The sequence below is a fragment of the Podarcis pityusensis genome, assembly GCF_964106645.2.
Source record: "Podarcis pityusensis genome assembly, chromosome: 5".
Classification (NCBI taxonomy): domain Eukaryota; kingdom Metazoa; phylum Chordata; class Lepidosauria; order Squamata; family Lacertidae; genus Podarcis; species Podarcis pityusensis.
In genome coordinates, this window is record NC_138032.1 from 65,734,834 (window position 1) to 65,757,642 (window position 22,809).

The window sequence follows — 22,809 nt, forward strand, 5'->3', positions numbered from 1 at the left end:
CAGTGGAGAAGGAAGGCAGATGGGGGAATCGGAGAGGAGGCTCCAAGACTCCTCGCCGGAGACCAGCGGAGAGAGTCCGGGTACTCCGTTGCCCACACCCTCCCTGCGCAGAAGACTTCCGCGCAGGGAGAGTAGGAGGAGACTTGGCGTCAAACAACTTTTATGCTGGAAAAGGTTCAAGAAACGCCCACTGACGGATTCTGCCAGTGACTGAGACAGTCACGATGCTGGAGGCTGTTCAGTCAGAAAGGGTTTAACCAGGTAGCAACCCCTAAATCCATTACACCAGGCCAGACTTCATGTTAGTGGTTATTACTGTACGCACAATGAAAGGAGCCACAACAGAGTCCACCATTCCTGGCTGGGTGTCAGAGAGACATTAAAGGAAAGCAACTGGTAGTGACAGCCATGTAAATTATGAACATCTAACAAAGTTATAGCTGCTGAAACACACATCTCTTAAAATATTTAATAAACCTATCCGCTGTTCATGTCATTTGAAAGAGCTGCAAGCCATTACACAATTGCAGTCTTTGTGAAAGACTAATGAAACAGTAATTAGTAATCCTACCCAGAATCAGTCATCCAATTATCTGACAGTTGTGTATTACTGTTCTTAGCTTAGATGCATTTTCGACATTTTATTAGAGAACCTCCCTGTTTTGTGGAGTTTGCAAATGTGTTTTTCTTTGTACATTACGAACCTCTTGGTGGCTGCAGGAGGGCAAGGAGTCACCACCAGCTTTGCTTTTGTTCTTTTCCTCTGAATTGGAAAGAAAGCCTGACTTGCCGTTTGTTCCAGTTCAGCATTGAAGAGTGGTTTTTCAAGAGGAAAGCAGGACACAGATCTGGAATTGCAGGCCTGTGGCTAGAACGCTCAGGACAAAAGTAAGTGTGAATGAGCCATCAGATGAAACCACTGATTTTCTGGGGGTACTCATGGGAGTACGCAGCACTGGCAACCTTTTTACTAGAAGAGAAGCACTGGTTAAAAGTGTGGCACTTACTGTAACAACTTCATGGTGAGTACTGCCACACTTTTCCCCCGAAGAAAAGCACTGGATGAAACACACTTATAATTCCTCTCAACAGAGATTCCCACAGTGCATAGGAATCAACTCCTAGGGGCCACAGGGGCTTCGATTCCCACAATAAAATGTTTGAGGGTGCCGGGCCCCCACAAAGTTGATGGGCATTCCCATTAAAATGGTGTGTGTGCACTGCATCATGTGATCAGTTGTGTGAGGTGGGTCTGCTGCCATGCGATTTCTGTTCTCATCCTGAAGTAAAGTTCTTAACCCGAAGTACTATTTCTGGGTTAGCGGAGTCTGTAACCTGAAGCCTCTGTAACCCGAGGTACCACTGTACTGTGTTGTCCCCTGGACTATGTGATTTAGAATTTGCTGTCCTGCTTTAAGCAAAACCTGTGCCTATGTAACCTGTATGTCTTAATTAGGCCTGTTACTTTATGGCTTGCAAGCTCTTGTGTGCAGACTTGTATGGGGACAGGGAGGCAGCTTTCACACTGGCTAAGAGCTTCAGGAGTGGAATTCAGGGTTCACTGGAATTTCTGTTTGCTTGCCTTCAGAATTTCCTAGTGCAAAATCAGTTTCTTCGTTATCCTCACAAACAAGCTTTTAACTTGACCTGAACATGTTTTGGGGTTTTCTTGTGAAATTTATGCAGTTGGCTTCATTCCCCCCCCCCCCCATTAACCAAGTTCACAATTAATAGCGCAACTTAAATTATAATAATGTGAATTATTGAATGCTATATTCACAGGTGGCGTTGTGGCATCAAGGTTCTTGGTGAAAGAAAGAGTTTTTTTCACCTTCTCTAACCATTTCCATAAGCAATCACACCTTCCTGCAATTTGTTTTCTCCTGATTGCTTGCACACTCTTAAACGATAACTGTGGTGGGAAAGTTTACGCTATAATATAGAGGCTCTGCAGACAACCACAAATAAACATAATTAGCCGTATCAAAATATAGCCCCAAAGTTCCCTAAGGCAGGAGGGCTAGAATCCCTTCCCACTCCTGGGCAGGTTTGCAGGCTCCACCTGTGCAGGGTTACCATATTTCAAAAAGTGAAAAACCAAACACAAAAGTTCTTGAGCTTCTTTTGGCCAAAATCTCAAAAAATAAAATAAAAATGAAGCCATATGTCCGGAGTTTTTCACCCAGACAACAAATCCCAGGATAAAAACAAGAAAATAAGTAAAACAGAAAAGCAAAACAATGCCTCCCAGAGACTCATTTAAAATGCTATATAATATTGATCAGCTAAAGGCCTGGTTAAAGAGGAACGTTTTTGCCTGGTCCCTAAAATATGTACAATGAAGGCACCAGGCAAACCTCACATAATCAGATACATTGTTCTGCTATGAAAGAAAAAAAGTACACAAAAAGAAAATAGGGGGGAAGAGAAAAAAAGAAAAAGTAGAAGAGAGAAAAATAGATGGAAAAAATAAAAAGAAAGTTTAACAACACATCTTATCAACGACATACAGTCTTTTAGGAAATACAAACCGTCATTGACATTATTTTAAACATATAATTCCAGTAAGGCATCCTTTTATCTTCACCTTGTTGATTTCTCCTCACTACTCTTACTTGCTTATCAGTGCCTATTCTCTGGTTTTATTCCTTGATTTGTTTAATGACTTCCTTGTACCACTATGCGGTTCCTAATTTCTCATATCTTAAAATTTCTGCGTCCATTCTTGTTCTGCAGGAACCCATTCTCTTACCTCTGTGGAATTTAGTCTATGCTCAACCAAGAGTAATCATTGGAAACATACTCCGTCGTGTAATTTTTAAAAACATCCCATTCTTTTTAAATTTTATTTCCCGAATGATTTCTTATTGAGTCTGTTAGTGTCGCTAGTTCAAGATATTCACATAGCTTTAGATGCCATTCTTCTTTTATTGGTATTACATTACTCTTCCAATATTTTGCTACAAGAATCCTGGTAGCTGTAGTGGAATAAAGAAAAACTATTTTATTAACCTTTGAAGAAGAAGAGGAGAAGAAGAGTTTGGACTTGATATCCCGCCTTTCACTCCCCTTAAGGAGTCTCAAAGCGGCTAACAATCTCCTATCCCTTCCTCCCCCACAACAAACACTCTGTGAGGTGAGTAAGGCTGAGAGACTTCAGAGAAATGTGACTAGCCCAAGGTCACCCAGCAGCTGCATGTGGAGGAGCGGGGAAGCGAACGCTGTTCACCAGCTTATGAGTTCACCGCTCATAACTACTACACCATGCTGGCTCTCCTTTGGGATGTTTGTTGTGAAAATACCCAATAAAAATAATTCTGGTGTTTTGTTTTGTTTTGGAAATGTGGATTTTAACATTTCCTTCAATTCATCATATATCATGTCCCAAAATTATTTAGTGCTTTTCAGCCAATAATGCCTCCTGAGCATTATTTACCCCACCAAATCATAACTTTTCTACTCAGACTAGAAGCCAATTAAACCAATCAAAACTCCCACTCCAAGAACAGGACTCCCAGCGGTATGGAGAAAGTGAAAAAGAAGAGTGCCAAGGACTCCCCCAAAAAATTCCCAAATAGGCAACTAGCAAAGCTTCTACTGCTTAGGGCAGGAAGGAGAGTGCTGATAAGAGAAAAGTGTTGTGTTTGCAGAAGAAGAAGCTTATAGAGTCTGGAATCTTTCCCAACTCGTTTGGCCTGATTCCCTACTTGGGCCTTCCCTAATTTCTCCCCAGGGCAAAACCGTTCTGAGTCTTCTTCCTATGGGAGCTGAGGGTGGAAGCAGTACTGTCTCGTTCATTCCTGGGGGTTTTTTATAGTTTAGATTTTCCAATCCCTTTCTTATTGTTGTTGCTGTTCCTTTTAAAATAATTCTTTACAAATTTTTGATGGTGGAGGTGTGGATTTGTAGTTAAAGGATTTTTAAACCTGGGTCACGTCTATCATCTTCATTTGTAGCTTTTGTTCTGGCAAGCCCATTTTTTTTACTGTACTCTCATTTTACACATCATTAGCTCCCAACTCCCTCTCCAGCCTTCTCCACCAGTCCCTATCTGCTGGCCCCAAATTTTCTCCTGTGGTCACTGACTATATTGATTCATTTATTATTACTCATACAAGTGATCCTGTATGTTCTTATTTAGTCGTTTAGTAGTGTCTAACTCTTTGTGACCCCATGGACCAGAGCACGCCAGGCACTCCTGTCTTCCACTGCCTCCTGCAGTTTGGTCAAACTCATGCTGGTAGCTTCGAGAACACTGTCCAACCATTTCACCCTCTGTCGTCCCCTTCTCCTTGTGCCCTCACAATCTTTCCCAACATCAGGGTCTTTTCCAGGAAGTCTTCTCTTCTCATGAGGTGGCAAAAGTATTGGAGCCTCAGCTTCAGGATCTGTCCTTCCAGTGAGCGCTCAGGGCTGATTTCCTTCAGAATGGATAGGTTTGATCTTCTTGCAGTCCATGGGACTCTCAAGAGTCTCCTCCAGCACCATAATTCAAAAGCATCAATTCTTCGGTGATCAGACTTCTTTATGGTCCAGCTGTCACTTCCATACATCACCGATCCAGCGCCGAGGGCCTTCTGGCGGTTCCCTCATTGCAAGAAGTAAGGTTACAGGGAACCAGACAGAGGGCCTTCTCGGTAGTGGCGCCCACCCTGTGGAACACCCTCCCTTCAGATGTGAAGGAAATAAGTAGCTATCCTATCTTTAAAAGACATCTGAAGGCAGCCCTGTTCAGGGAAGTTTTTAATATTTAATGCTGTATTGTTTTTAATACTTGATTGGGAGCCGCCCAGAGTGGCTGGGGAAACTCAGCCAGATGGGCGGGGTATAATAAATAATAATAATAATTAATAATAATAATAATAATAATAATAATAATTATCATCATCATCATCATCATCATCACTACTGGGAAAACCATATCTTTAAGATTGCCTGAATTCCATTTCCCCACCCACCAATCTAGAAGAGAGGTGTTGTTTTTTTTGGATTTGATATCCCGCCTTTCACTCCCCTTCAGGAGTCTCAAAGCGGCTAACATTCTCCTTTCCCTTCCTCCCCCACAACAAACACTCTGTGAGGTGAGTGGGGCTGAGAGACTTCACAGAAGTGTGACTGGCCCAAGGTCACCCAGCAGCTGCATGTGGAGGAGCGGAGACACGAACCCGGTTTCCCAGATTACGTGACTACCGCTCTTAACCACTACACCACACCGGTCATACTTAAACAGCTTCGAAGAGTCTTGGATGATGAAAAGGAGTCTCTCTGAGGACTCATCTACTGACACAATACTTTCCTTTCCTGCTGTTTGGTAAGTTACCACTATGCAATTGACTACATAAACTGTGTTAGTTTGTATTTTTACATGCTAGTCTTCTTCTCCTCTACTACAGAGGTTGCATTTAGCTTCTTTGTGGCATCTATATTATTCTGAGACATGGGTCATATGCAGAAGCTGAAATGTTTTAGAGATGTACTCCTGAACTCTGTCACTCGCTCCTTCAGGCTGGGCCCCAAAATGTGTATGAAACCAGCAGGGATTTCACAAACACTGATAAACAGAACATGGAACTACTTTTCAGATGTGCACCTTCCTGTTGCATCATTGTGATCACTTTAAAGCTTTTGATCAATTTCTTATTTGCCTCAGATCACACTGACAGGTCTCAATGGAGCCGACCTTGTAATGGCTGTTGTCACTTGTGTGAGCAATCAGCGATGACATGTGCAGTAGAATATCTGTGAAACCTGAATTTCTGGTTGCAAATTTTGGGCAGAGCAGTTTATGATTAATGCCACTGTAACTTCCTTTCTCTCCAAATAGTAATGGCTCTATTCTGTATTATAAACACCTACACAGAGCTTTCCAAACTGTGTGCTGTGTAGTGTATTGGCTGCAGTGTGTTGGTATGTTGCGCAAATTCTCTCCGCAGTCCTCCGGTATGCTAGTAAAACTGAATTACTGTGTCACAAAATGATGCATGTCGAAACTAGTTACAGATAGGTAGCCGTGTTGCTCTGCCATAGTCAAAATAAAAAAATTCCTTCCAGTAGCACCTTAAAGACCAACTAAGTTAGTTCTTGGTATGAGCTTTCGTGTGCATGCACACTTCTTCAGATACACTGAAACAGAAGTTGCCAGATCCTTCTATATAGTGAGAAGGTGGGGAGGGGTATTACTCAGAAGGGTGGTGGGAATGGGAGATCTGGCAACTTCTGTTTCAGTGTATCTGAAGAAGTGTGCATGCACACGAAAGCTCATACCAAGAACTAACTTAGTTGGTCTTTAAGGTGCTACTGGGGTGCTACTGGAAGGAATTTTTTTATTTTAGCATGTCTAAACTGTGTGTCACCAACAAGAAAAGTTTGGAAAGCTCTGCACTACAATATAAATAGTCCATGCTTTCTTCCTCCTCATTTCAACCATCAACTTTGGCCCATATGTAAAGTTTTAGCACACTGGTATAGAAGGCTCAAATCTCCCTGAAGTACATTTTTTGCTTTCTTCCTACTGTGCCTTTGCTTTTCCTTAGGGGTTCTCGTACATACATACATGCATATTTAAGGATGCACACTGCTTACATGGGTAAAGGTAAAGGACCCCTGGATGGTTAAGTCCAGTCAAAGGTGGCTATGGGGTTGCAGTGCTCATCTCGCTTCAGTCTGAGGGAGCCGGCGTTTGTCCACAGACAGCTTTCTAGGTCATGTGGCCAGCATGACTAAACCACTTCTGGTGCAACAGGACACCACAATGAAAGCCAGAGCACACAGAAATTCCATTTACCTTCCTGCTGCAGCGGTACCTATTTATCTACTTGCACTGGTATGCTTTCAAACTGCTAGGTTGGCATAAGCTGGGACAGAGCAACGGGAGCTCACCCCATCGTGCAGATTCGAACCGCCAACCTTCCAATCAGCAATCCCAAGAGGCTCAGTGGTTTAGACCACAGAGCCACCCGCGTCCCTTTACTGTTCACATAACAAAGGTTAACAAGCAAATTGAGCTCGCAAACAGACTTCTTTACTCCCTTAAGAATCAGAAGGCACCAAGGCTTAAAGGTTGGGCAACACAGGTGAAATCAGCTAACCACTGATGGCAATCAATGAGTTTTTCACCAGCCATCAGAGGCAAGGCATGTGGAAGAAACCATCCCTTGATGGCCCACAGACAGCTTCTCTCTGGCCCTCAGGGTTCTTCTGCTGGAGCAAACAATAGCTCCCTAGTGGTGCCTCCTAGGGTTTTGCAGTTGAATGTCTTAGTGGCATAGCTTATACATCCTCTGGTTGTATTTTTCCCCATGCTATTTTTTGAACTGTAGACTGCTTCCACTTTTTTGTGATACTTACTGTATTAGAATCCTAGAGTTGGAAGGGACCCCAAGGGTCATCTAGTACAACCTCCTGCAATGCAAGAATATCAGCCAAAGCAGCCACGACAAATGGCCATCCAACCTCTGCTTAAAAACCTCCAATGAACACAACCTCCTGAGGGAGACTGTTTCACTGTTGAACAGCTGTTATTGTCAGAAAGTTCTTCCTAATGTTTAGCTGGAATCTCCCTTCTTGTAACTTGAAGCCATTAGTTTGAGTCCTACCCTCCAGAGCAGGTGAAAACAAGATTGTTCCCTCTTCCATGTGATAGACCTTAAGATATTTGAAGATGGCTATCATTCCTTTTTGGGACGTGGGTGGCGCTGTGGGTTAAACCACTGAGCCTAGGACTTGCCGATCAGAAGGTCAGCGGTACGAATCCCCGCGACGGGGTGAGCTCCCGTTTCTCGGTCCCTGCTCCTGCCAACCTAGCAGTTCAAAAGCACATCAAAGTGCAAGTAGGTACCACTCAGGTGGGAAGGTAAACGGCGTTTCCGTGTGCTGCTCTGGTTTGCCAGAAGCGGCTTAGTCATGCTGGCCACATGACCCGGAAGCTGTACGCTGGCTCCCGCGGCCAATAAAGCGAGATGAGCGCCGCAACCCCAGAGTCAGTCACGACTGGACCTAATGGTTAGGGGTCCTTTTACCCTTTACCTATCATTCCTTTTCCAGGCTAAACATACCCAGACTCTTCAACTGTTCCTCATCAGGCTTGGTTTCTTGACCCTTGTTCATCTTGGTTGCCCTCCTCTGAACACATTTCAGCTTCTCAATCTCCTTCTTATTGAACTTATTTGAGAGTGTAAACAAGCAGGTGGGTAGGGATAATCAGAGAGACAATGTACACTTCAAGTAAGTCTATCAGCAACTATTAGTTATGCTAGGAAACATATACTTTAAATACAGAATTTATTTGAACTTCTGCATCAGTTTAAGCACGTCAGGGTATAGCTGCTTTGGAGCATCGAGACCGAAGATATAATCCAGATGCTGCCAATCAGGGATATTCTTGTAAAAAACTAAATGAGGGATTCGAGGGATTAAGAGTTGAATATCCTTTACATCTTCCATAATGTCCTGTCCTCCACTCCACAAAGCTGTTGGCACTTCCATGCATTCTATTTTATAAAATGGGGGTGTGGTCTGGGGGTGAAAAATAAAACAGAAATAGGTTTCAGTGATGACACTGTCATATTTTCGTACCTTTCTGACATTTCCTCATTCTGAACCTTCAGTGTTCTGGGATGTATGGCATCGGAAAAACTATTATTTTTCCCTTTATGCATTTACCTCTCTTTAGTACTTGCATGTTTTTCCTGGGCCAGTAATACATACCAAAACCTCCTGTGTTAAAATGTTAGTTACATGAAGTACATTTTTGCAGATCCATTAATTTGGTAGTTGAAGATTAAGTACTCTAATGTATAATATTATGCTCCGGATCATGTGAATCAAGATCAGAAAGGAATGTGTGGAGTGACGATCCCATAAACATGTAATAGCAAAAATGGATATCAATGCAGGAATTTAATTTACATATTTCATATTTGATCAACATTTACTTAGTGACAGTTAATAATATCCTACAATAGTTTGCTACAACTTGAGGAAGAACATTACGAAATTTTACTGACTCCTTTATTTAGGAAATTCTACCATTTTAATGTTGAGAAGAGAAAATAATTTCTCTAATGTGCAGAGGGCACCATGCTAAGGCTGCCAATCAGATTCACACAATAATTTATACATGCTAAATTCAACAAAAGTTCTCATGTTAAGCTGACCATCTCTGCTCCCCAGTGGGAAAAACAACTTCTTAACAAATGGTACAAGAATCTCTGTTGATTCCCACAGATAAGGACTATTTAGTGAACACATCACAGTTGAAATGATGATGCCGACAAGATGAAAAGAATTCTAAAGACATTAATGAGAATAACCATCATGGGGGGTATAGAATGAAAAAGTAGAGTACAGTGGTACCTCGGGTTAAGTACTTAATTTGTTCTGGAGGTCCGTACTTAACCTGAAACTGTTCTTAACCTAAAGCACCACTTTAGCTAATGGGGCCTCCTGCTGCCGCTGAACCGCCAGAACCCGATTTCTGTTCTTATCCTGAAGCAAAGTTCTTAACCTGAAGCACTATTTCTGGCTTAGTGGAGTGTGTAACCTGAAGCGTATGTAACCCAAGGTACCATGTACTTATGCATGTGAAAACATGTTGCAATATTAAAAATGAAAGAACTGATTACTCAAAAAGAAATATGATGGGGTCCTGCTGTTTTTTTTAAGAAAGTAGATGGACATCTAGTAAGGAAATTAAAAGAAGCAAAGGTCAGGATCCAGACTGGATTGCATATTTATTATTTGTCTGTTTGCTTCCATAGAAATAAAACCATTGGATCGTATCCAGCCCTGCAGATCTGTTTGTGCTATAGACCTCTGCATGCACTACTGAACTTCTGCCAAGCAGCACACTCTCAAAATCTGTGCCAAGGATTGAGAGAGGCCCCAGAGCAGAGGTAGGGGATCCCTAATTATGCAAGTGGAACTCTGTGTGCACAGTGTTGGATACAACCCATAATTCTGTGTACTTCTTTGATGTTCTCTCAGTCTTTAAGAGTCCCTGAAGGAAGTGTGCAAGAATTCAAACATTACAGCATTTTTTAAATGCGGAATTTTAAAACAGAACCCAAACTCATCCTTTTCCTTACCATATTGTATACAACTTTGTTCCTGCATCCATAGTCAAAAAATCTAAATTTATGCGTCCTAGTGACCTAGAAGAAGGACAAGAATTATGTAGAGTTTGAAAATTTAAATTTTGAAACATAGTAATGTGCTAATACAAATTCAGGTGATGTGAATTGCTAGAATTCCTCCTCATGCAATATTTATGAAACCTCTTGCTTAAAATAGTGGAGCCCCTTAAAAAATGTGTGTAAAAATATTTAATTTATTTAAGGAATTAATATATAATATTTTATATCACTAAATATACATGATCCCTAAGTGGTTTACATAGAAAGATAGATTAGATAGATAGATAGATAGATAGATAGATAGATGATAGAAATATTTATCATAAACTAAAACAATAAAACAATTAACATATATAAATAAAAGCCAAACTATTTTACTATTTTTGTAACTGTTGTTTCCACCGGGAAAGTGGCATGTGGAGCATACTCCAGAGGGTGAATATCACTTCCTTGATGTCACAAGTTGGCATTCCATTTATCATGGTATAGCCAGTAGGCCTCTGCTGAAAATCTTAGCAATCTTTTGAGGGCATATAAAGGTATCCTAGTCCCAAGTTGTCTAGGGCCTGTGCTGATCTTTAAATATTGGTGTAATCAGTGCTTTTTTTCTAAAAAAAAATATTTAGGAGAACTCTCATTTTGGCTGCTCCCCCTCCCCCTCAGCCCCCTTCCTCTCTCCCAACACCTTCCCAACCCCTAGACGAGGGGACTTGAGGAGGTGGCACTGAGAGTACGGAAAGGCCCACAGCAGAGTCGGCTTGAGAGAGAAGGGGAGAGTGCTAGCTGGCTGGCTGTAGCCCAGCATGAGGAGGAGGAGGAAGAAGAAGAGGAGGAGACCGTTGCCCCCACCATTGCCACCCCAGACTCCCCTCCCCGGGCACCGGTAAGGAGAATGATAGAGCTCCAGTCCGCGCTGCTACTGCAGAGATAGCTGGCATGTTGGTCCGTCCATCGGTCAGTCGGTCGGGGCAACACAGAATGTTTAGGGGTACACGTACCCCTGCTTCCCCCCCCCCCCCAGAAAAAAGCACTGGGTGTAATATATGTATAACTAAGGACTCCACTAACCAACCTAGCATACCCTCCAAAATTCCTCAGATGAAAATAGAGGCATTTCTCACTCTCCCCCAACTGACCCTCCTTGACACCCCATTTTTTTGGCTCTTCCCCGCCACCGCAGAGCATTTCTTACCAGAAGAAAAATGAGTGCCAGCACTGCACTGATGGGATGCAGTACACATGCCCTCCACTGCCCTGAGAAAATCCCTTCATTCTAATTTTATTTTATTTTATTCTTTGGTAAATTCACAAAAAGGAAAATATACACTAAAATATAAGTTTTCGAAAGGGGCGAGGTTAGATGTAGATGGGGGGATGAACCCTTTTTATAAAATAAACAGATAAAGACTCCTTGTGCTCTGCTCCAAGCCCTGCCCTCTGCCTGCCCCTCAGAGCAGGCACTTCACACAAGGCTGGGCCGCCACGGTGGCAGCCCCTCTTCTTCTTCTCTGCTCTCCAGCAGCTGCTACAAGCTGCCCATGGTAGGAGGCTGGCTGTAGCGACCGTAGAGAGACATTGGGATGCTCCCTCTCAGCCGCAGACACTGCCACTCGGTACAACCACTTGCTTATCCACCTCCCCAAGTTTGGTGGTAGCAGCACTGGTGGGGGAATGAGGGACATTCCAGGATCAAATCTGAAGGAGGAATAGCTTTCATAATTTGGGGACTGTCCCTGGAAAATTGGGACATTTGGAAGGTATGCCCTGCGCACTTGATTATTAATAAACACATACTCTAAATGGCACATTCAGTCCAAATACCAGACTTTGGACTAAGGCCTTGGCTCTGCTCTGAAGACAGTTATCAAAATCTACCTGGCCCCAGTGGTCCACTGCTTTGACAGAAGAAAAATCAGGAAAGATTCCAACACACACGTCTGCTCGACTCTGGAAAAACAAGGTAAGATGTCCTGCCTTAAGTTGTATGAAAACAGCAAACACATTCCACAGTCTCTCTTATTTTGCTCTCTTCCAATGATGCTTCTGTGTAGCAAGCTCTTTTCATTCCTAATTCTCTTCCATGACTGGTTAGGGGCAACACTGCAGCATGAACCAGCACAATACCAGTGCTTAATATGATACCCATATGCTTTACGTTCTGATCTTATACTCTACAAATAACATCTTGCATAGCTTATTTTATGTTGCAGAGCACCATCCTATAAATATTCAATAGCAACTTTAAACATACAGAGAAATCTCATCTAAATGGAAGGCGCTCTGCTACTTGGGGTACACTATAGAGAGGGCTCACCCAGTGGGCCCCATTCATCAGTAAAACTTCAAGCTGACCTCCCCCCTGCAGACTTCAGGGCCCAGGTTCTTTATTAGAATTCAGTATGCAAAATATAACATGAAAACAATTGTTTAGTGTGTGCTGGGCTGCTATAGTGCTGCTGCTGCTGCTGCTGCTGCTGCTGCTCCATACTGTATTCATGTGTAGAAGTTCACTTCTCTTTTTCTTGTGTCAAAAGATATAAAGAGAAAGCACCTACCACATTATAGTTTTTCTCGTTAAATCCTACCCCAAGGGAAAGGAACCGGAGGCACCATTTGTCTGGGTAGCTGCATATCTTGGCAGTGAGGGCTTTCAATTCCTTGCTAAGAAGACAGTATTCTTTATTGCCCCATATGAGCTGAAATACAAAAATGCGCAAATAATTCCAAATCTGCTTAGAAGCATGTCTAATTACCTTTAGCTCTTTATCACAGTCATAACACAAAAATGGATGAGTGTTTGGAGATCCCTTCTTTTATCCAGCTCACTTGCAAATTGGACAAAGGGGAATCACCCAACACTCAAAACTATTCAGAAATAATGATATTGAGTCCACTGTAATTAAATCATGTAAGAAATACTTACTCTTCTGAGTCCATCAGGAATTACCAAAAGTTTATAGAAAAGTCCTTTGCTGTTTACCAATGTGTAGCCAGGAGCAAATGACAGATAGAGACTGATTTTCGGAGCAAGCTGAGGAATGATGGAAAAGGTAATAAAACCTGCAAAAAACAACCCCAAAGCATTCCATAAATGGGAGCCGTAAGTATTTGGAACAGTACATTGGGGTGGGAAACAATACTTGCATTGTTCTTATGCTCCTATGAATCCTTAACAGTGCACTCCTTTCCGGGCTACTCAGAAGTCCTACAGAATGCAGTGGGGCTTACACTAGGGATTAACCAATTGGTCAATTTCAGATTCTCTCTCTTCCTAATTTTCCCAGTCCAAAATTCAGTTTTCCACACTTCCACACCAGTTTGTGATTCTGTTCCACGAATGGATGCTTTTAATCATCAGAGCAACCCTAATTGGCTTTCACCTTAAGCAATTATCTCTTTCTAGAGTCGGACACGACTAAACGACTAAACAACAAGTGTGTAAGTGGCTCTTTATGCTGTCCCTGAGTTGCAAACCATTTGCAATAAAGCATACATGCAGGGTTCAACAACAGAAGGGTTCACCTTAGTTTCAGTGGATGAGTCTTCCTAGAGACTCAGTACTGTATATTCAACTTCTAGTCCCAACGCAATTAACAAAGGCTACAAGGATGAAATACGTTTCAATAACTTGATCATAACTTACCTAGTGTCCCACCTTGGGAATGGCCAATATAATATAATTTTTCTTGCCTAGTTTTCTTTAGGATGAAGTCTATAGTTGCTGGAATATCGTATATTGCTATTTCATGAAAACTGAAATACAGACATACAAAACACAGTAGCTGTATTGTCCACCTACGCTTAGATACAGAAACACAAGATCCTGGAAGAACCTCTTTCTCGCTTAGACAAACAACTGCCACAGTGTAAAACAAGGCTAGGGAAACCTGTAGACCTTCCATGTTACTCGTCCCCTTCCTTTTTAAGGTAAACATCTAACAGCATACTACTAACCATGTCAATTCAAAGTAAGTTCAGTGGGGCTTAATCTTAAGTAACTGGGGTTATATGTGTAATAATATACAGATATCATATGCATATACATGCCAGATTTACTAAAGTAATCAGTGCATAAACACATACAATACATGCAAGGTATTTGGTATTAATATTTATAAAATTATGCATAGAAAAACAGTACCACTCATAGGGCTTGGCTCTTTTATTTGTATTGTATATACAATTATATTGCATGTAATTCTGTAACATGGGAGTAGCGTAGAAATTGCTAAGAGGTTAACAGTACAGAGTTATGCAGAGTCATATATATTGCTACAAGACCTCAATTGGAACATCTTCTGCCATGCTTCAAAGCCCTGTCCAAGAGTGAAATGCTTTCCCTACAAGATAAGATTGCTATAGACGTATGTCAAGGACAGCAGTCAGGAAAAGCGTACTTCTTGTCTAAGCTCCAAAATGTCTTTTTAACATACCTGAAATTCCAAAATTCTTCTTGGTCAATTGATAAGGTCTTGTGTCTTCTAGACCAGCTGCTCCCTCTAGTATTTATTATCCAAACATCATAGCCAGCATCTGCTAGGAAGAATCCCAGGCTGTTGTTGGGAAGATTGGCAATCCAGCACCTACCTTCAGCAAGCAAACCATGTACTAGTAAAACAACGGGTTTAGGCCCTGGAAAAGAAAGCAAAGAAATATAATCTGGGGGTGACCTCTCTGCCTTATACTGGAGAATCAAACCTGCCCATCGTGATGCTTTGTAGTGCTGACTCCAGCAGGATACACCTGAACTTCCAGAGTTACTGAACAAATGTCACTTTTTCTAGGCCAGACATGGTTACTTGTTCCTGTAATTCTTTTGCACCTCTTCTTACCACCTAACATTTCACAGATAAGAAGAGAGATGTTGTTATGGTACTCCTCATACATGAAGGACCACTAACCCTGCCCCACCTTTCACATTAGACACTGCTGCTGATGTCTTTCAGAGATTACTCAGCTATAGCCTGGCTTCAGAATCAGGATATGTTAGTAAACATTTGTTTTGATCTTAAGCATGTCTAAATGAATGAATATTTATAGCCCGATCCCATGCGCATCCACTCAGAAAGTGAATATCATGTAATATTTAAACAGGAAGCATCTCATTTCTGTTTCATTCCAGGATAAGTACATGCGGCTATAATCAATCTTAAGATGGGATAGACAACCTGGTGCTCTCCAGATGTTTTGGCTTCCATCTCCATTGGGCCCCAGTCAGCATAGCCAATGGTCAGAGATGATGGGAGCTGTAATCCACAGCAGAGTGTGATTTTGACTACCCCCATTTTATTCAGCATGACAAAGGAGTGAGCATTGTTGATCCAGAAGGCCATACAATAAAATAAATGAAACAGTTTTTAACAAGGTAAGGTTTGAGAAGACAGGAATTCTCCCTAGCGAACAGGGACAGTTTAGTTTATTTATTTATTAATTATAGCTTTTGCTGGGACCTTCCCACCCACACAATGAAGCTCAAACAACTTACAAAAAAGAAAGTTAAGGTATTATATGAATCCAAATGCACAGCTGTTACATTCCAAAATTACCTGTCTTGCTAGAACTGTTCATTCCACAAGGAATTCTGTTTGCTTGTAAGTAATAGCCATCCTCTGTCAGAATTTCATGCTCTTCACTGGGGTATCCCCAGTATTTAATGACTTCATTCTGCAGATTGGGAGGAAAAGAAATCATGACCCCATCCCACACCCCAAGGCATATATGCATAGCCAAGATAAATAACTTTATGAGCCAGCCCCTAAGCCACAGGCACCATTCACATGTTGGTGGGTGGACTGCAACTTGCATAATCCTTGCCCAGGGACCAGGTTGACTGAGGTTGTTGAGTCCAGCATCTGCAGAACCAACAGGTTTCCCACCCCTGCTTTTAGCTTTCTTAAAACAAGGACATAAAAGTGAACAAATCTAAAAACAAAAAAAATCACTTTCTAATTTGCTCCAAGAACTTAATTCTGAGAACTGTGTTATCTTCACTGAACTAGAAAATGCTGAGTTCAAGTCTCACCTTAATCACAGGTTACTAGGTAGCTCTCAGTATCAGGTTTTTGCATCAGCAGTTAGCAGGTAGTAATACTTACACACTTCACAGGGTTGCAGTAAGGGTTGTTTCTTGAAATAATGAAATAGCACATTTGAAAGGCTTTGAAGATTCAAAAGCACTGAAGGGTTACCAGAGGGAAAGAACATGTTCTCTGCTGCCACAGAGGGCAGAATTAGATCTACAGGCTTCAGCTGTTGCTGTTGTTTTCAATTTAGTACCCATCAGGTCTCAAAATGGCTTACAATATTCAAGAACAGAAGCAATTACCAAGAAGGGGAGTGTCACCTCCCTTGCTGGTGATCTTTAAGCAGGGGATGTGCTATAGCTCTGGATTTGTTGCATCAAACAGGGGGTTTGGATTAGGCTGGATTATCTCAATGATCCCTTCCAACTCTATGGAGCTATGGTTCTATCTAATTTAGCGTTGCCATATTTCAAGAAGTACAAATCCAGGGAACAGACAAAATCCCAGACATTTCCTATTAAATTTTTAAAAATCCCAGACGCCAGTTTCCCAGGCGCTCTAATCTAATTGCTAAATATTGCCACCCACCAGTCTCAACAGTGCTATTTTTCTAGAGAAAGAAGTGCTGGACCTCACCATGAGTGGCAATGGTGCCCAGCTGAGAGGTGCAGGAACTGAGTTCCGGTGAGTTCCTGCTGAAAAAAGCTCTGATCCTCAACATTTCCAGATTCTAGACTTGTTTCCTTCCATATGGGTGTACTTCAGGAGTTCAGCAGAGCAGGGGTTAGCTTTGGCAAAGTTCAGAGAGGTGTTCATGGGAACACTTTCATGTATTCAATGAATACAGGAGCAGATTCTGAGAAATACGCTAGCGGCCTTCCTCCACTATCGTCCTGGTAGCCCCACATTCAACTCTTGTGAGAAAGGAGTCCCCTAACAGCAGCACAAGAGGGAAAGTATAGAAATAGTAAACACCAAAAAGCTCAAAGCTAAAGCCCAGTTCACACATTAGAGTTGTCAAAGAGGCTGCTTTTAATTCCATCTAACAAAGGGATATGCAATGTGGGACCCTCCAATTTTATTTTATTTTTGAACTACAACCCCCATCTTCTCTGATCATTAGCCATGCCAGCTAGAACTGATGGGAATTGGAATCCATTTTGGCTGTCTTTGTCCTAACAGCATCAATCAACATTTGGCCAATATTTTTGTGCGCAGTGGCCCAGCATGCTGATTGCCTCTGGTTTTCTCCATGCTGGTGCAAAACAGTCAAAGAAGAATCATTCTGTGCTACTTTAAGGCAAATTGCTTGATTTGTGTGGTAAACCAGCACAGAGAAATACATAAGATGTATGCCAAGTTTTTCATAATGGACTCATGTTTGCCTTCAGGTAATAATCTCCTGTAAACACAGGCAGGCTCAAAGTCAACATTTACATTAAGCTAGGCCCTCTGAACTTTCAGCAGGGCATAAATTAGCCCGACTCAGTCATTCACCTAACCAGAAAAGATGGCTTGTGTCAAACACTTGCAAATGAATAATCTGTTTCTTTGGGATAACCCACACAGGATCTGAAATTCTGCAGGAAATGCATTTGAATAAGCAACTTACGACAGTCATAAATTCCTGAGGATTCAAATGTCTTCCACTTATAACTTCTTCTGCAGCGGAAGCCTCTTGGATTAAGCAAGCCACTATCAAAACGAGCCACATTGTAGGCCTGGGTAAAGCAATACCAGTAGTTTCAAAGAAATACAATATCAATGTATTACAATATTCTTAAAGGTTTTTACATTTGCATTTGACATATGGAGACCTTATGAGACAGCAGATGTACAGTGGCGATTGGTATTTGGCAATATTTGATAGATGCCACAGAGTAGAATGGCCGCACTCTACATCAAACAGAGGGCGCCCTTTGCATGCGCAGCACCCCCAATCCTACATAACTCCCGGCAGAGCACTCTTGGAGCACCTCCCCAGTCATGAACCTTGAGGTTCTGGCAAACCTCAGTTTCAATAACCAATCGTGACTGGGGAGGTGGAGCCAGGGGAGCAGACCAAGTAAGGGTAGGGTCCACTCTTTAAGCATATAAGGGGGTAGAGCCTACCTAGGAGCTCTCAGTCAGCTCCAGAGTTTCACCTGCCGTACCCTCACTTCGTTTAGGCCTTTTATTGCAGGTTAACTTTTTCTTTACAGGTATTCAACCGCTGCTACGGTCTTGCAATGGTTGCTGTTAAAGGACCGGGAAGGAATTTTCACTAAATTGGCAGGTTTCACCTTCCCCATAGCAAAACATCACAACTTTGGCGGTTTCAGGCCTTGAGCAGAATCCTTTAGTCTTTCTTCCCTCAATGGGGAAGGGGCATGAAATGGTGACACCCCCCCCCCGTGGGTTCAATCCCAGGGTTCCCCATTAAATGAGCTGTGTTGAGGGGAGTCACTGGCCATACGCTGAAAGGTTGTCAGTGCACTCCCCTGTGTTGCAGTGAAATGGGGGGGCGGGCTCTCTGCTTAAACATACGTCATTCAGAGCCAGCCCAATCCCCAGATACATTGGTTAACCCTGATGTGCCCCAGATCCCCGCCTAGGGACTGAGAGGGATAAATGCCCAATGCCTAAGCCAAGGTCTTCCTACATCTGAAAGTTTAATAAAGTTGTGGACAATTTTAATCCCATAATACATGTCATGTGTCATTATTCCCCCGGGTGTCGCCTGGGGTCGGGGGGTCTCCACCTGGGCACGCAATGTAATAAAGTGAATAATTATTTTGTTCAACTTGTCAAAAATCAAGTTTTGGTATCAACACTTGGTGTGAGACAAAATTCACATTCTGAAATTTGGAAAAGTTAGTTCCAGCTCTAGAATTAACCAACTACTGCCAAAATTATCTGTGCCACTGATTTGCCATCACTTCACCAATTAATAAGAGAATTGCACATTCCTGAGAACAACAGTGAGGAGAAAACACAGTACCCAAAATTATGATGCAAACTGCATCTCACTTCAATGGGATGTAAGGAAAATCTTGCCTAGTACATGACACAAAAAAACCCCAACACTCTTTATTTTATTTCTATTTTTTAGTAGAATTTCCCAGGCCAGTGACCAATCTCCTGCGACTTCTTATGTCCAATAGGATTTTCTTTGTTGGTGCCAATTGCCAAAAGGGAGGTGGAGGGTAATTTCCACCAAGATTTTGACTGAGAAGGCTTCAAACCCCCTCCCAAGATGCTGTGATGTCAAATGACAACCCACTTCCTGCTTTCAAAACTTTTAAAACCATGTTACAATGTAATTAATGCCATGTCTAGCTAGGTCCACTGTTGTTCCAAATGGTGGAGACACCATAATCTGAAATCTCTTAATGTTGCTTGGCAACTAATAGAAACATTAGAATAAAGGCAAATATGGGGTGAATGATAGATATTGAATTTCATCCAAAACACAAATATGTACCCCACAATTTATAAAATAAGATAATGGGCCCGAGCAAAAGTTCACTGTACAAATTCTTGCAGGACTGAATCCAATGATCATATTTGCACTTCACAATTGGACATTCATTCAGATCCTCCAATTGTGGGACTTCATCTATTCCCCCAATACATATTTCTAGAGGATCCTATCATTTTGCAGAGTAACATACAACAACACAGGCATAAGGAATTATTTTAATGATTGCATTGTATTGCTTTTCAGTGTTTTTATGTGGCTGTACATTGCCCTTACATTTTGTAAGAGGCTGGTATAGAAATGCTTTTCAAAGATTACTTAATTTTATTTATAAAAATACAAAATTGCATGAGAATTTCCCCATATTCTTTTCTGGAAGCCCAAACAATTTTTTTCCAGCTGCTTTCTTTAAGTCAGTCTAAAAAAAGTACATGCAGATTTTGTACTCAAAAGTAAGTCCTTCTGGGTTCAATGGGACTTACAGGTGAGTACAGGTTAGCAAGCAAAAAGATCAATGCTACATACACTTACCTAGAAGCAAGCTCCACTGAACTCAAGGGAGCTTACTTCTATGTAGAGACATGCATAGGATTCCACTGTAAATCTCACAGTGTGAAGTGCTTTAATCCTGCAAATTTCATTGGGGCTTAAACATGTATGACATTATATTAAGCATTATTCGTTCATTGAGATTTGACATCTACAGGATTGAGCCTTATGATAATTAATAATCAGTTATATTTTCATTAAGAGTACAATCTGAAAAATGGCAAGAATATATCACCATACTCAAATTAAGAAGATCAGTGTTTTGTTTTGTTTTGTTTTGTTTTGAAAAAATAGCCCTTTGCTTACCTGCCGTTGGTACTCAGATGGAGCTGGGACCTTGAATAAATGTTGCAAAAGATCTAGAATGTAACAAACTGCAAGGAAGCAAGTCATTGTAGCAGTGCAGCATTTAATTATACAACAGGTTTGGTGGGATTAAAAATGATGAAATGGAAGCAGCGCTTATTCATTAGATCAGATTTGCCTGGAACATAATAACTGACTAAAGAGGCACAGCAAACCCATTTTTAATTTCTGGGTGCTATGTTGTGAAAGACGCCTGCTTCTTGGGAGAAAAGCAATGACAAACCTAGACAGCATCTTAAAAAGCAGAGACATCACCTTGCCAACAAAGGTCTGTATAGTTAAAGCTAAGTTTTCCCAGTAGTGATGTATGGAAGTGAGAGCTGGACCATAAAGAAGGCTGATCGCCGAAGAATTGATGCTTTTGAATTATGGTGCTGGAGGAGACTCTTGAGAGTCCCATGGACTGCAAGAAGATCAAACCTATCCATTCTGAAGGAAATCAGCCCTGAGTGCTCACTGGAAGGACAGATCCTGAAGCTGAGACTCCAATACTTTGGCCACCTCATGAGAAGAGAAGACTCCCTGGAAAAGACCCTGATGTTGGGAAAGATTGAGGGCACAAGGAGAAGGGGAAGACAGAGGACGAGATGGTTGGACAGTGTTCTCGAAGCTACCAGCATGATTTTGACCAAACTGTGGGAGGCAGTGGAAGACAGGAGTGCCTGGCGTGCTCTGATCCATGGGGTCATGAAGAGTTGGACACAACTAAACGACTAAACAACAACAACAAATGTTGTGGCTTAAGGACTTAAGAGGCAAATTAGTCTTCTCGGCAACTAAATACAATTTTATTTTTTTTAAATATCACTATGGCTGTAATCTACCCAATGCAGGGCAATTTCCCTTCTGTATTTCCCATCCCTCATTGTTCAGGAGGGCAGCCAGAAGTTTGTGTTTCCTTTGTCAATTTTTAATTAAATTTTTAAATCTTTACATATTCCAAATGTGTTATATATTTCTCCTCTGCAGAAGTTTTTTGAGAGGAGTGCAGGTGACTTTACCAGGCAGGTGGGGAACAAATTTCCTAACATTATCTTGCAATTCAAGCCCACATTTGCAGTATATTTGTAATGATTTGAGCTCAAGAACAGCTTGGTGATGATCCAGGCCTTTTTTTCAGCTGGAACTAACTGGAACTCAGTTTTGTCACCTTTCAGGTCCCACAGGAGACTTTGTGAGTCCCCAGGGTCCGGGGGAGATGAATCTGAGCCACATGCAGTTCTAGGTATTTTCAGAAAAGGTGTGTGGATCTTCTACCAACAAGCCCTTCACCTAGCTTAAGTTCAAAGTATCTCCAATGAAAATGAATGGAGGAAAATGTTGGTGTTGTCATTTTTGCTTAGGTTTTTTGTGAGTGTTGTGAATTTTTGAAACGAAACACTTGGGGTCAACACTGCCCTGGATATAACTTCACATTCTCCCCAGATGAGGAAGATGTGCTCCCTAATCTCAGACACAGCAGAAGTTAATTATGATTAGTCTAGTACAATGTACTCTACAGGAGTAGAGATTATCACTGCACATTTTCAGGACTGAAACATGCATTGCAAATGTGTTTTGATGTGCTCTGCCTCAAATGAAGCCATCATTTTTTGTGCTTTGGTTGGAAAACCTGTTCCTTTACTTTAGAATATAGAAATGCTTTGGATGATAAAAAGTTAAATTATTGTGTTTTTTTGAGACAGGAAGACTGCATTCAGCAGGAAGCAAGTGTTCTTCAAAAGTGTTTTGTTTACTTTTTGGCAATGGATCTGGGTGCAAAAAAGCTTCACATCTCCATTTTGGCAGAAACAGAACACAATGTATTCATTATTCATGCTTTAGAATGTTCAGGGAGATGTACTTGCATTTTTATGTACACAAATGCAACTTAATTTTGACTATGTACTTAAGCTTACTGACAAAACAATAAACCTCCGTGACTCGTTGCAAATGTCTAACTAGACATTTTATCACATATACTTGTCACACTATTATATATTTAAATCAAAAACTAGTTTTTTCCAGGAAATTCAATAGGATATAATGTATCACTCTACATAGGGTACCTTCCTGATGCAATAAATAAATAAAACCTCCTTGCTGATCTTACATTGATACCTAGTGGTGCTCATACCTTGGCTGGGTCTAAAAAACTTCTTTTCATTTCAGTCCTTTTTGGAGCTGATTTTCATTGTGATCCTTTCTGGCTACCTTGGAGAAGGACTGTCTAGGAGGTTTGCAAGCAAGACTAATTTAATAATCAAAATGAGGTGACATATATTTAAACTTTATTTCT

The 22,809-nt window shown here is 41.5% G+C and overlaps 1 protein-coding gene across 1 annotated transcript; it reads right to left on the bottom strand.

Moving 5' to 3' along the window:
* Positions 1-11,581: 11,581 nt before the first annotated feature.
* On the bottom strand, positions 11,582-17,870 carry LOC308477646 (lipase member M-like; the record flags this gene model as incomplete). The annotated part of the gene is made up of 7 exons (XM_081006376.1): positions 11,582-11,866; positions 12,689-12,829; positions 13,057-13,193; positions 13,777-13,886; positions 14,567-14,765; positions 15,680-15,797; positions 17,769-17,870. The coding sequence occupies 7 exons, from the start codon at positions 17,868-17,870 to the stop codon at positions 11,582-11,584; spliced, it is 1,092 nt and encodes a 363-aa protein (XP_080862502.1).
* Positions 17,871-22,809: the final 4,939 nt, after the last annotated feature.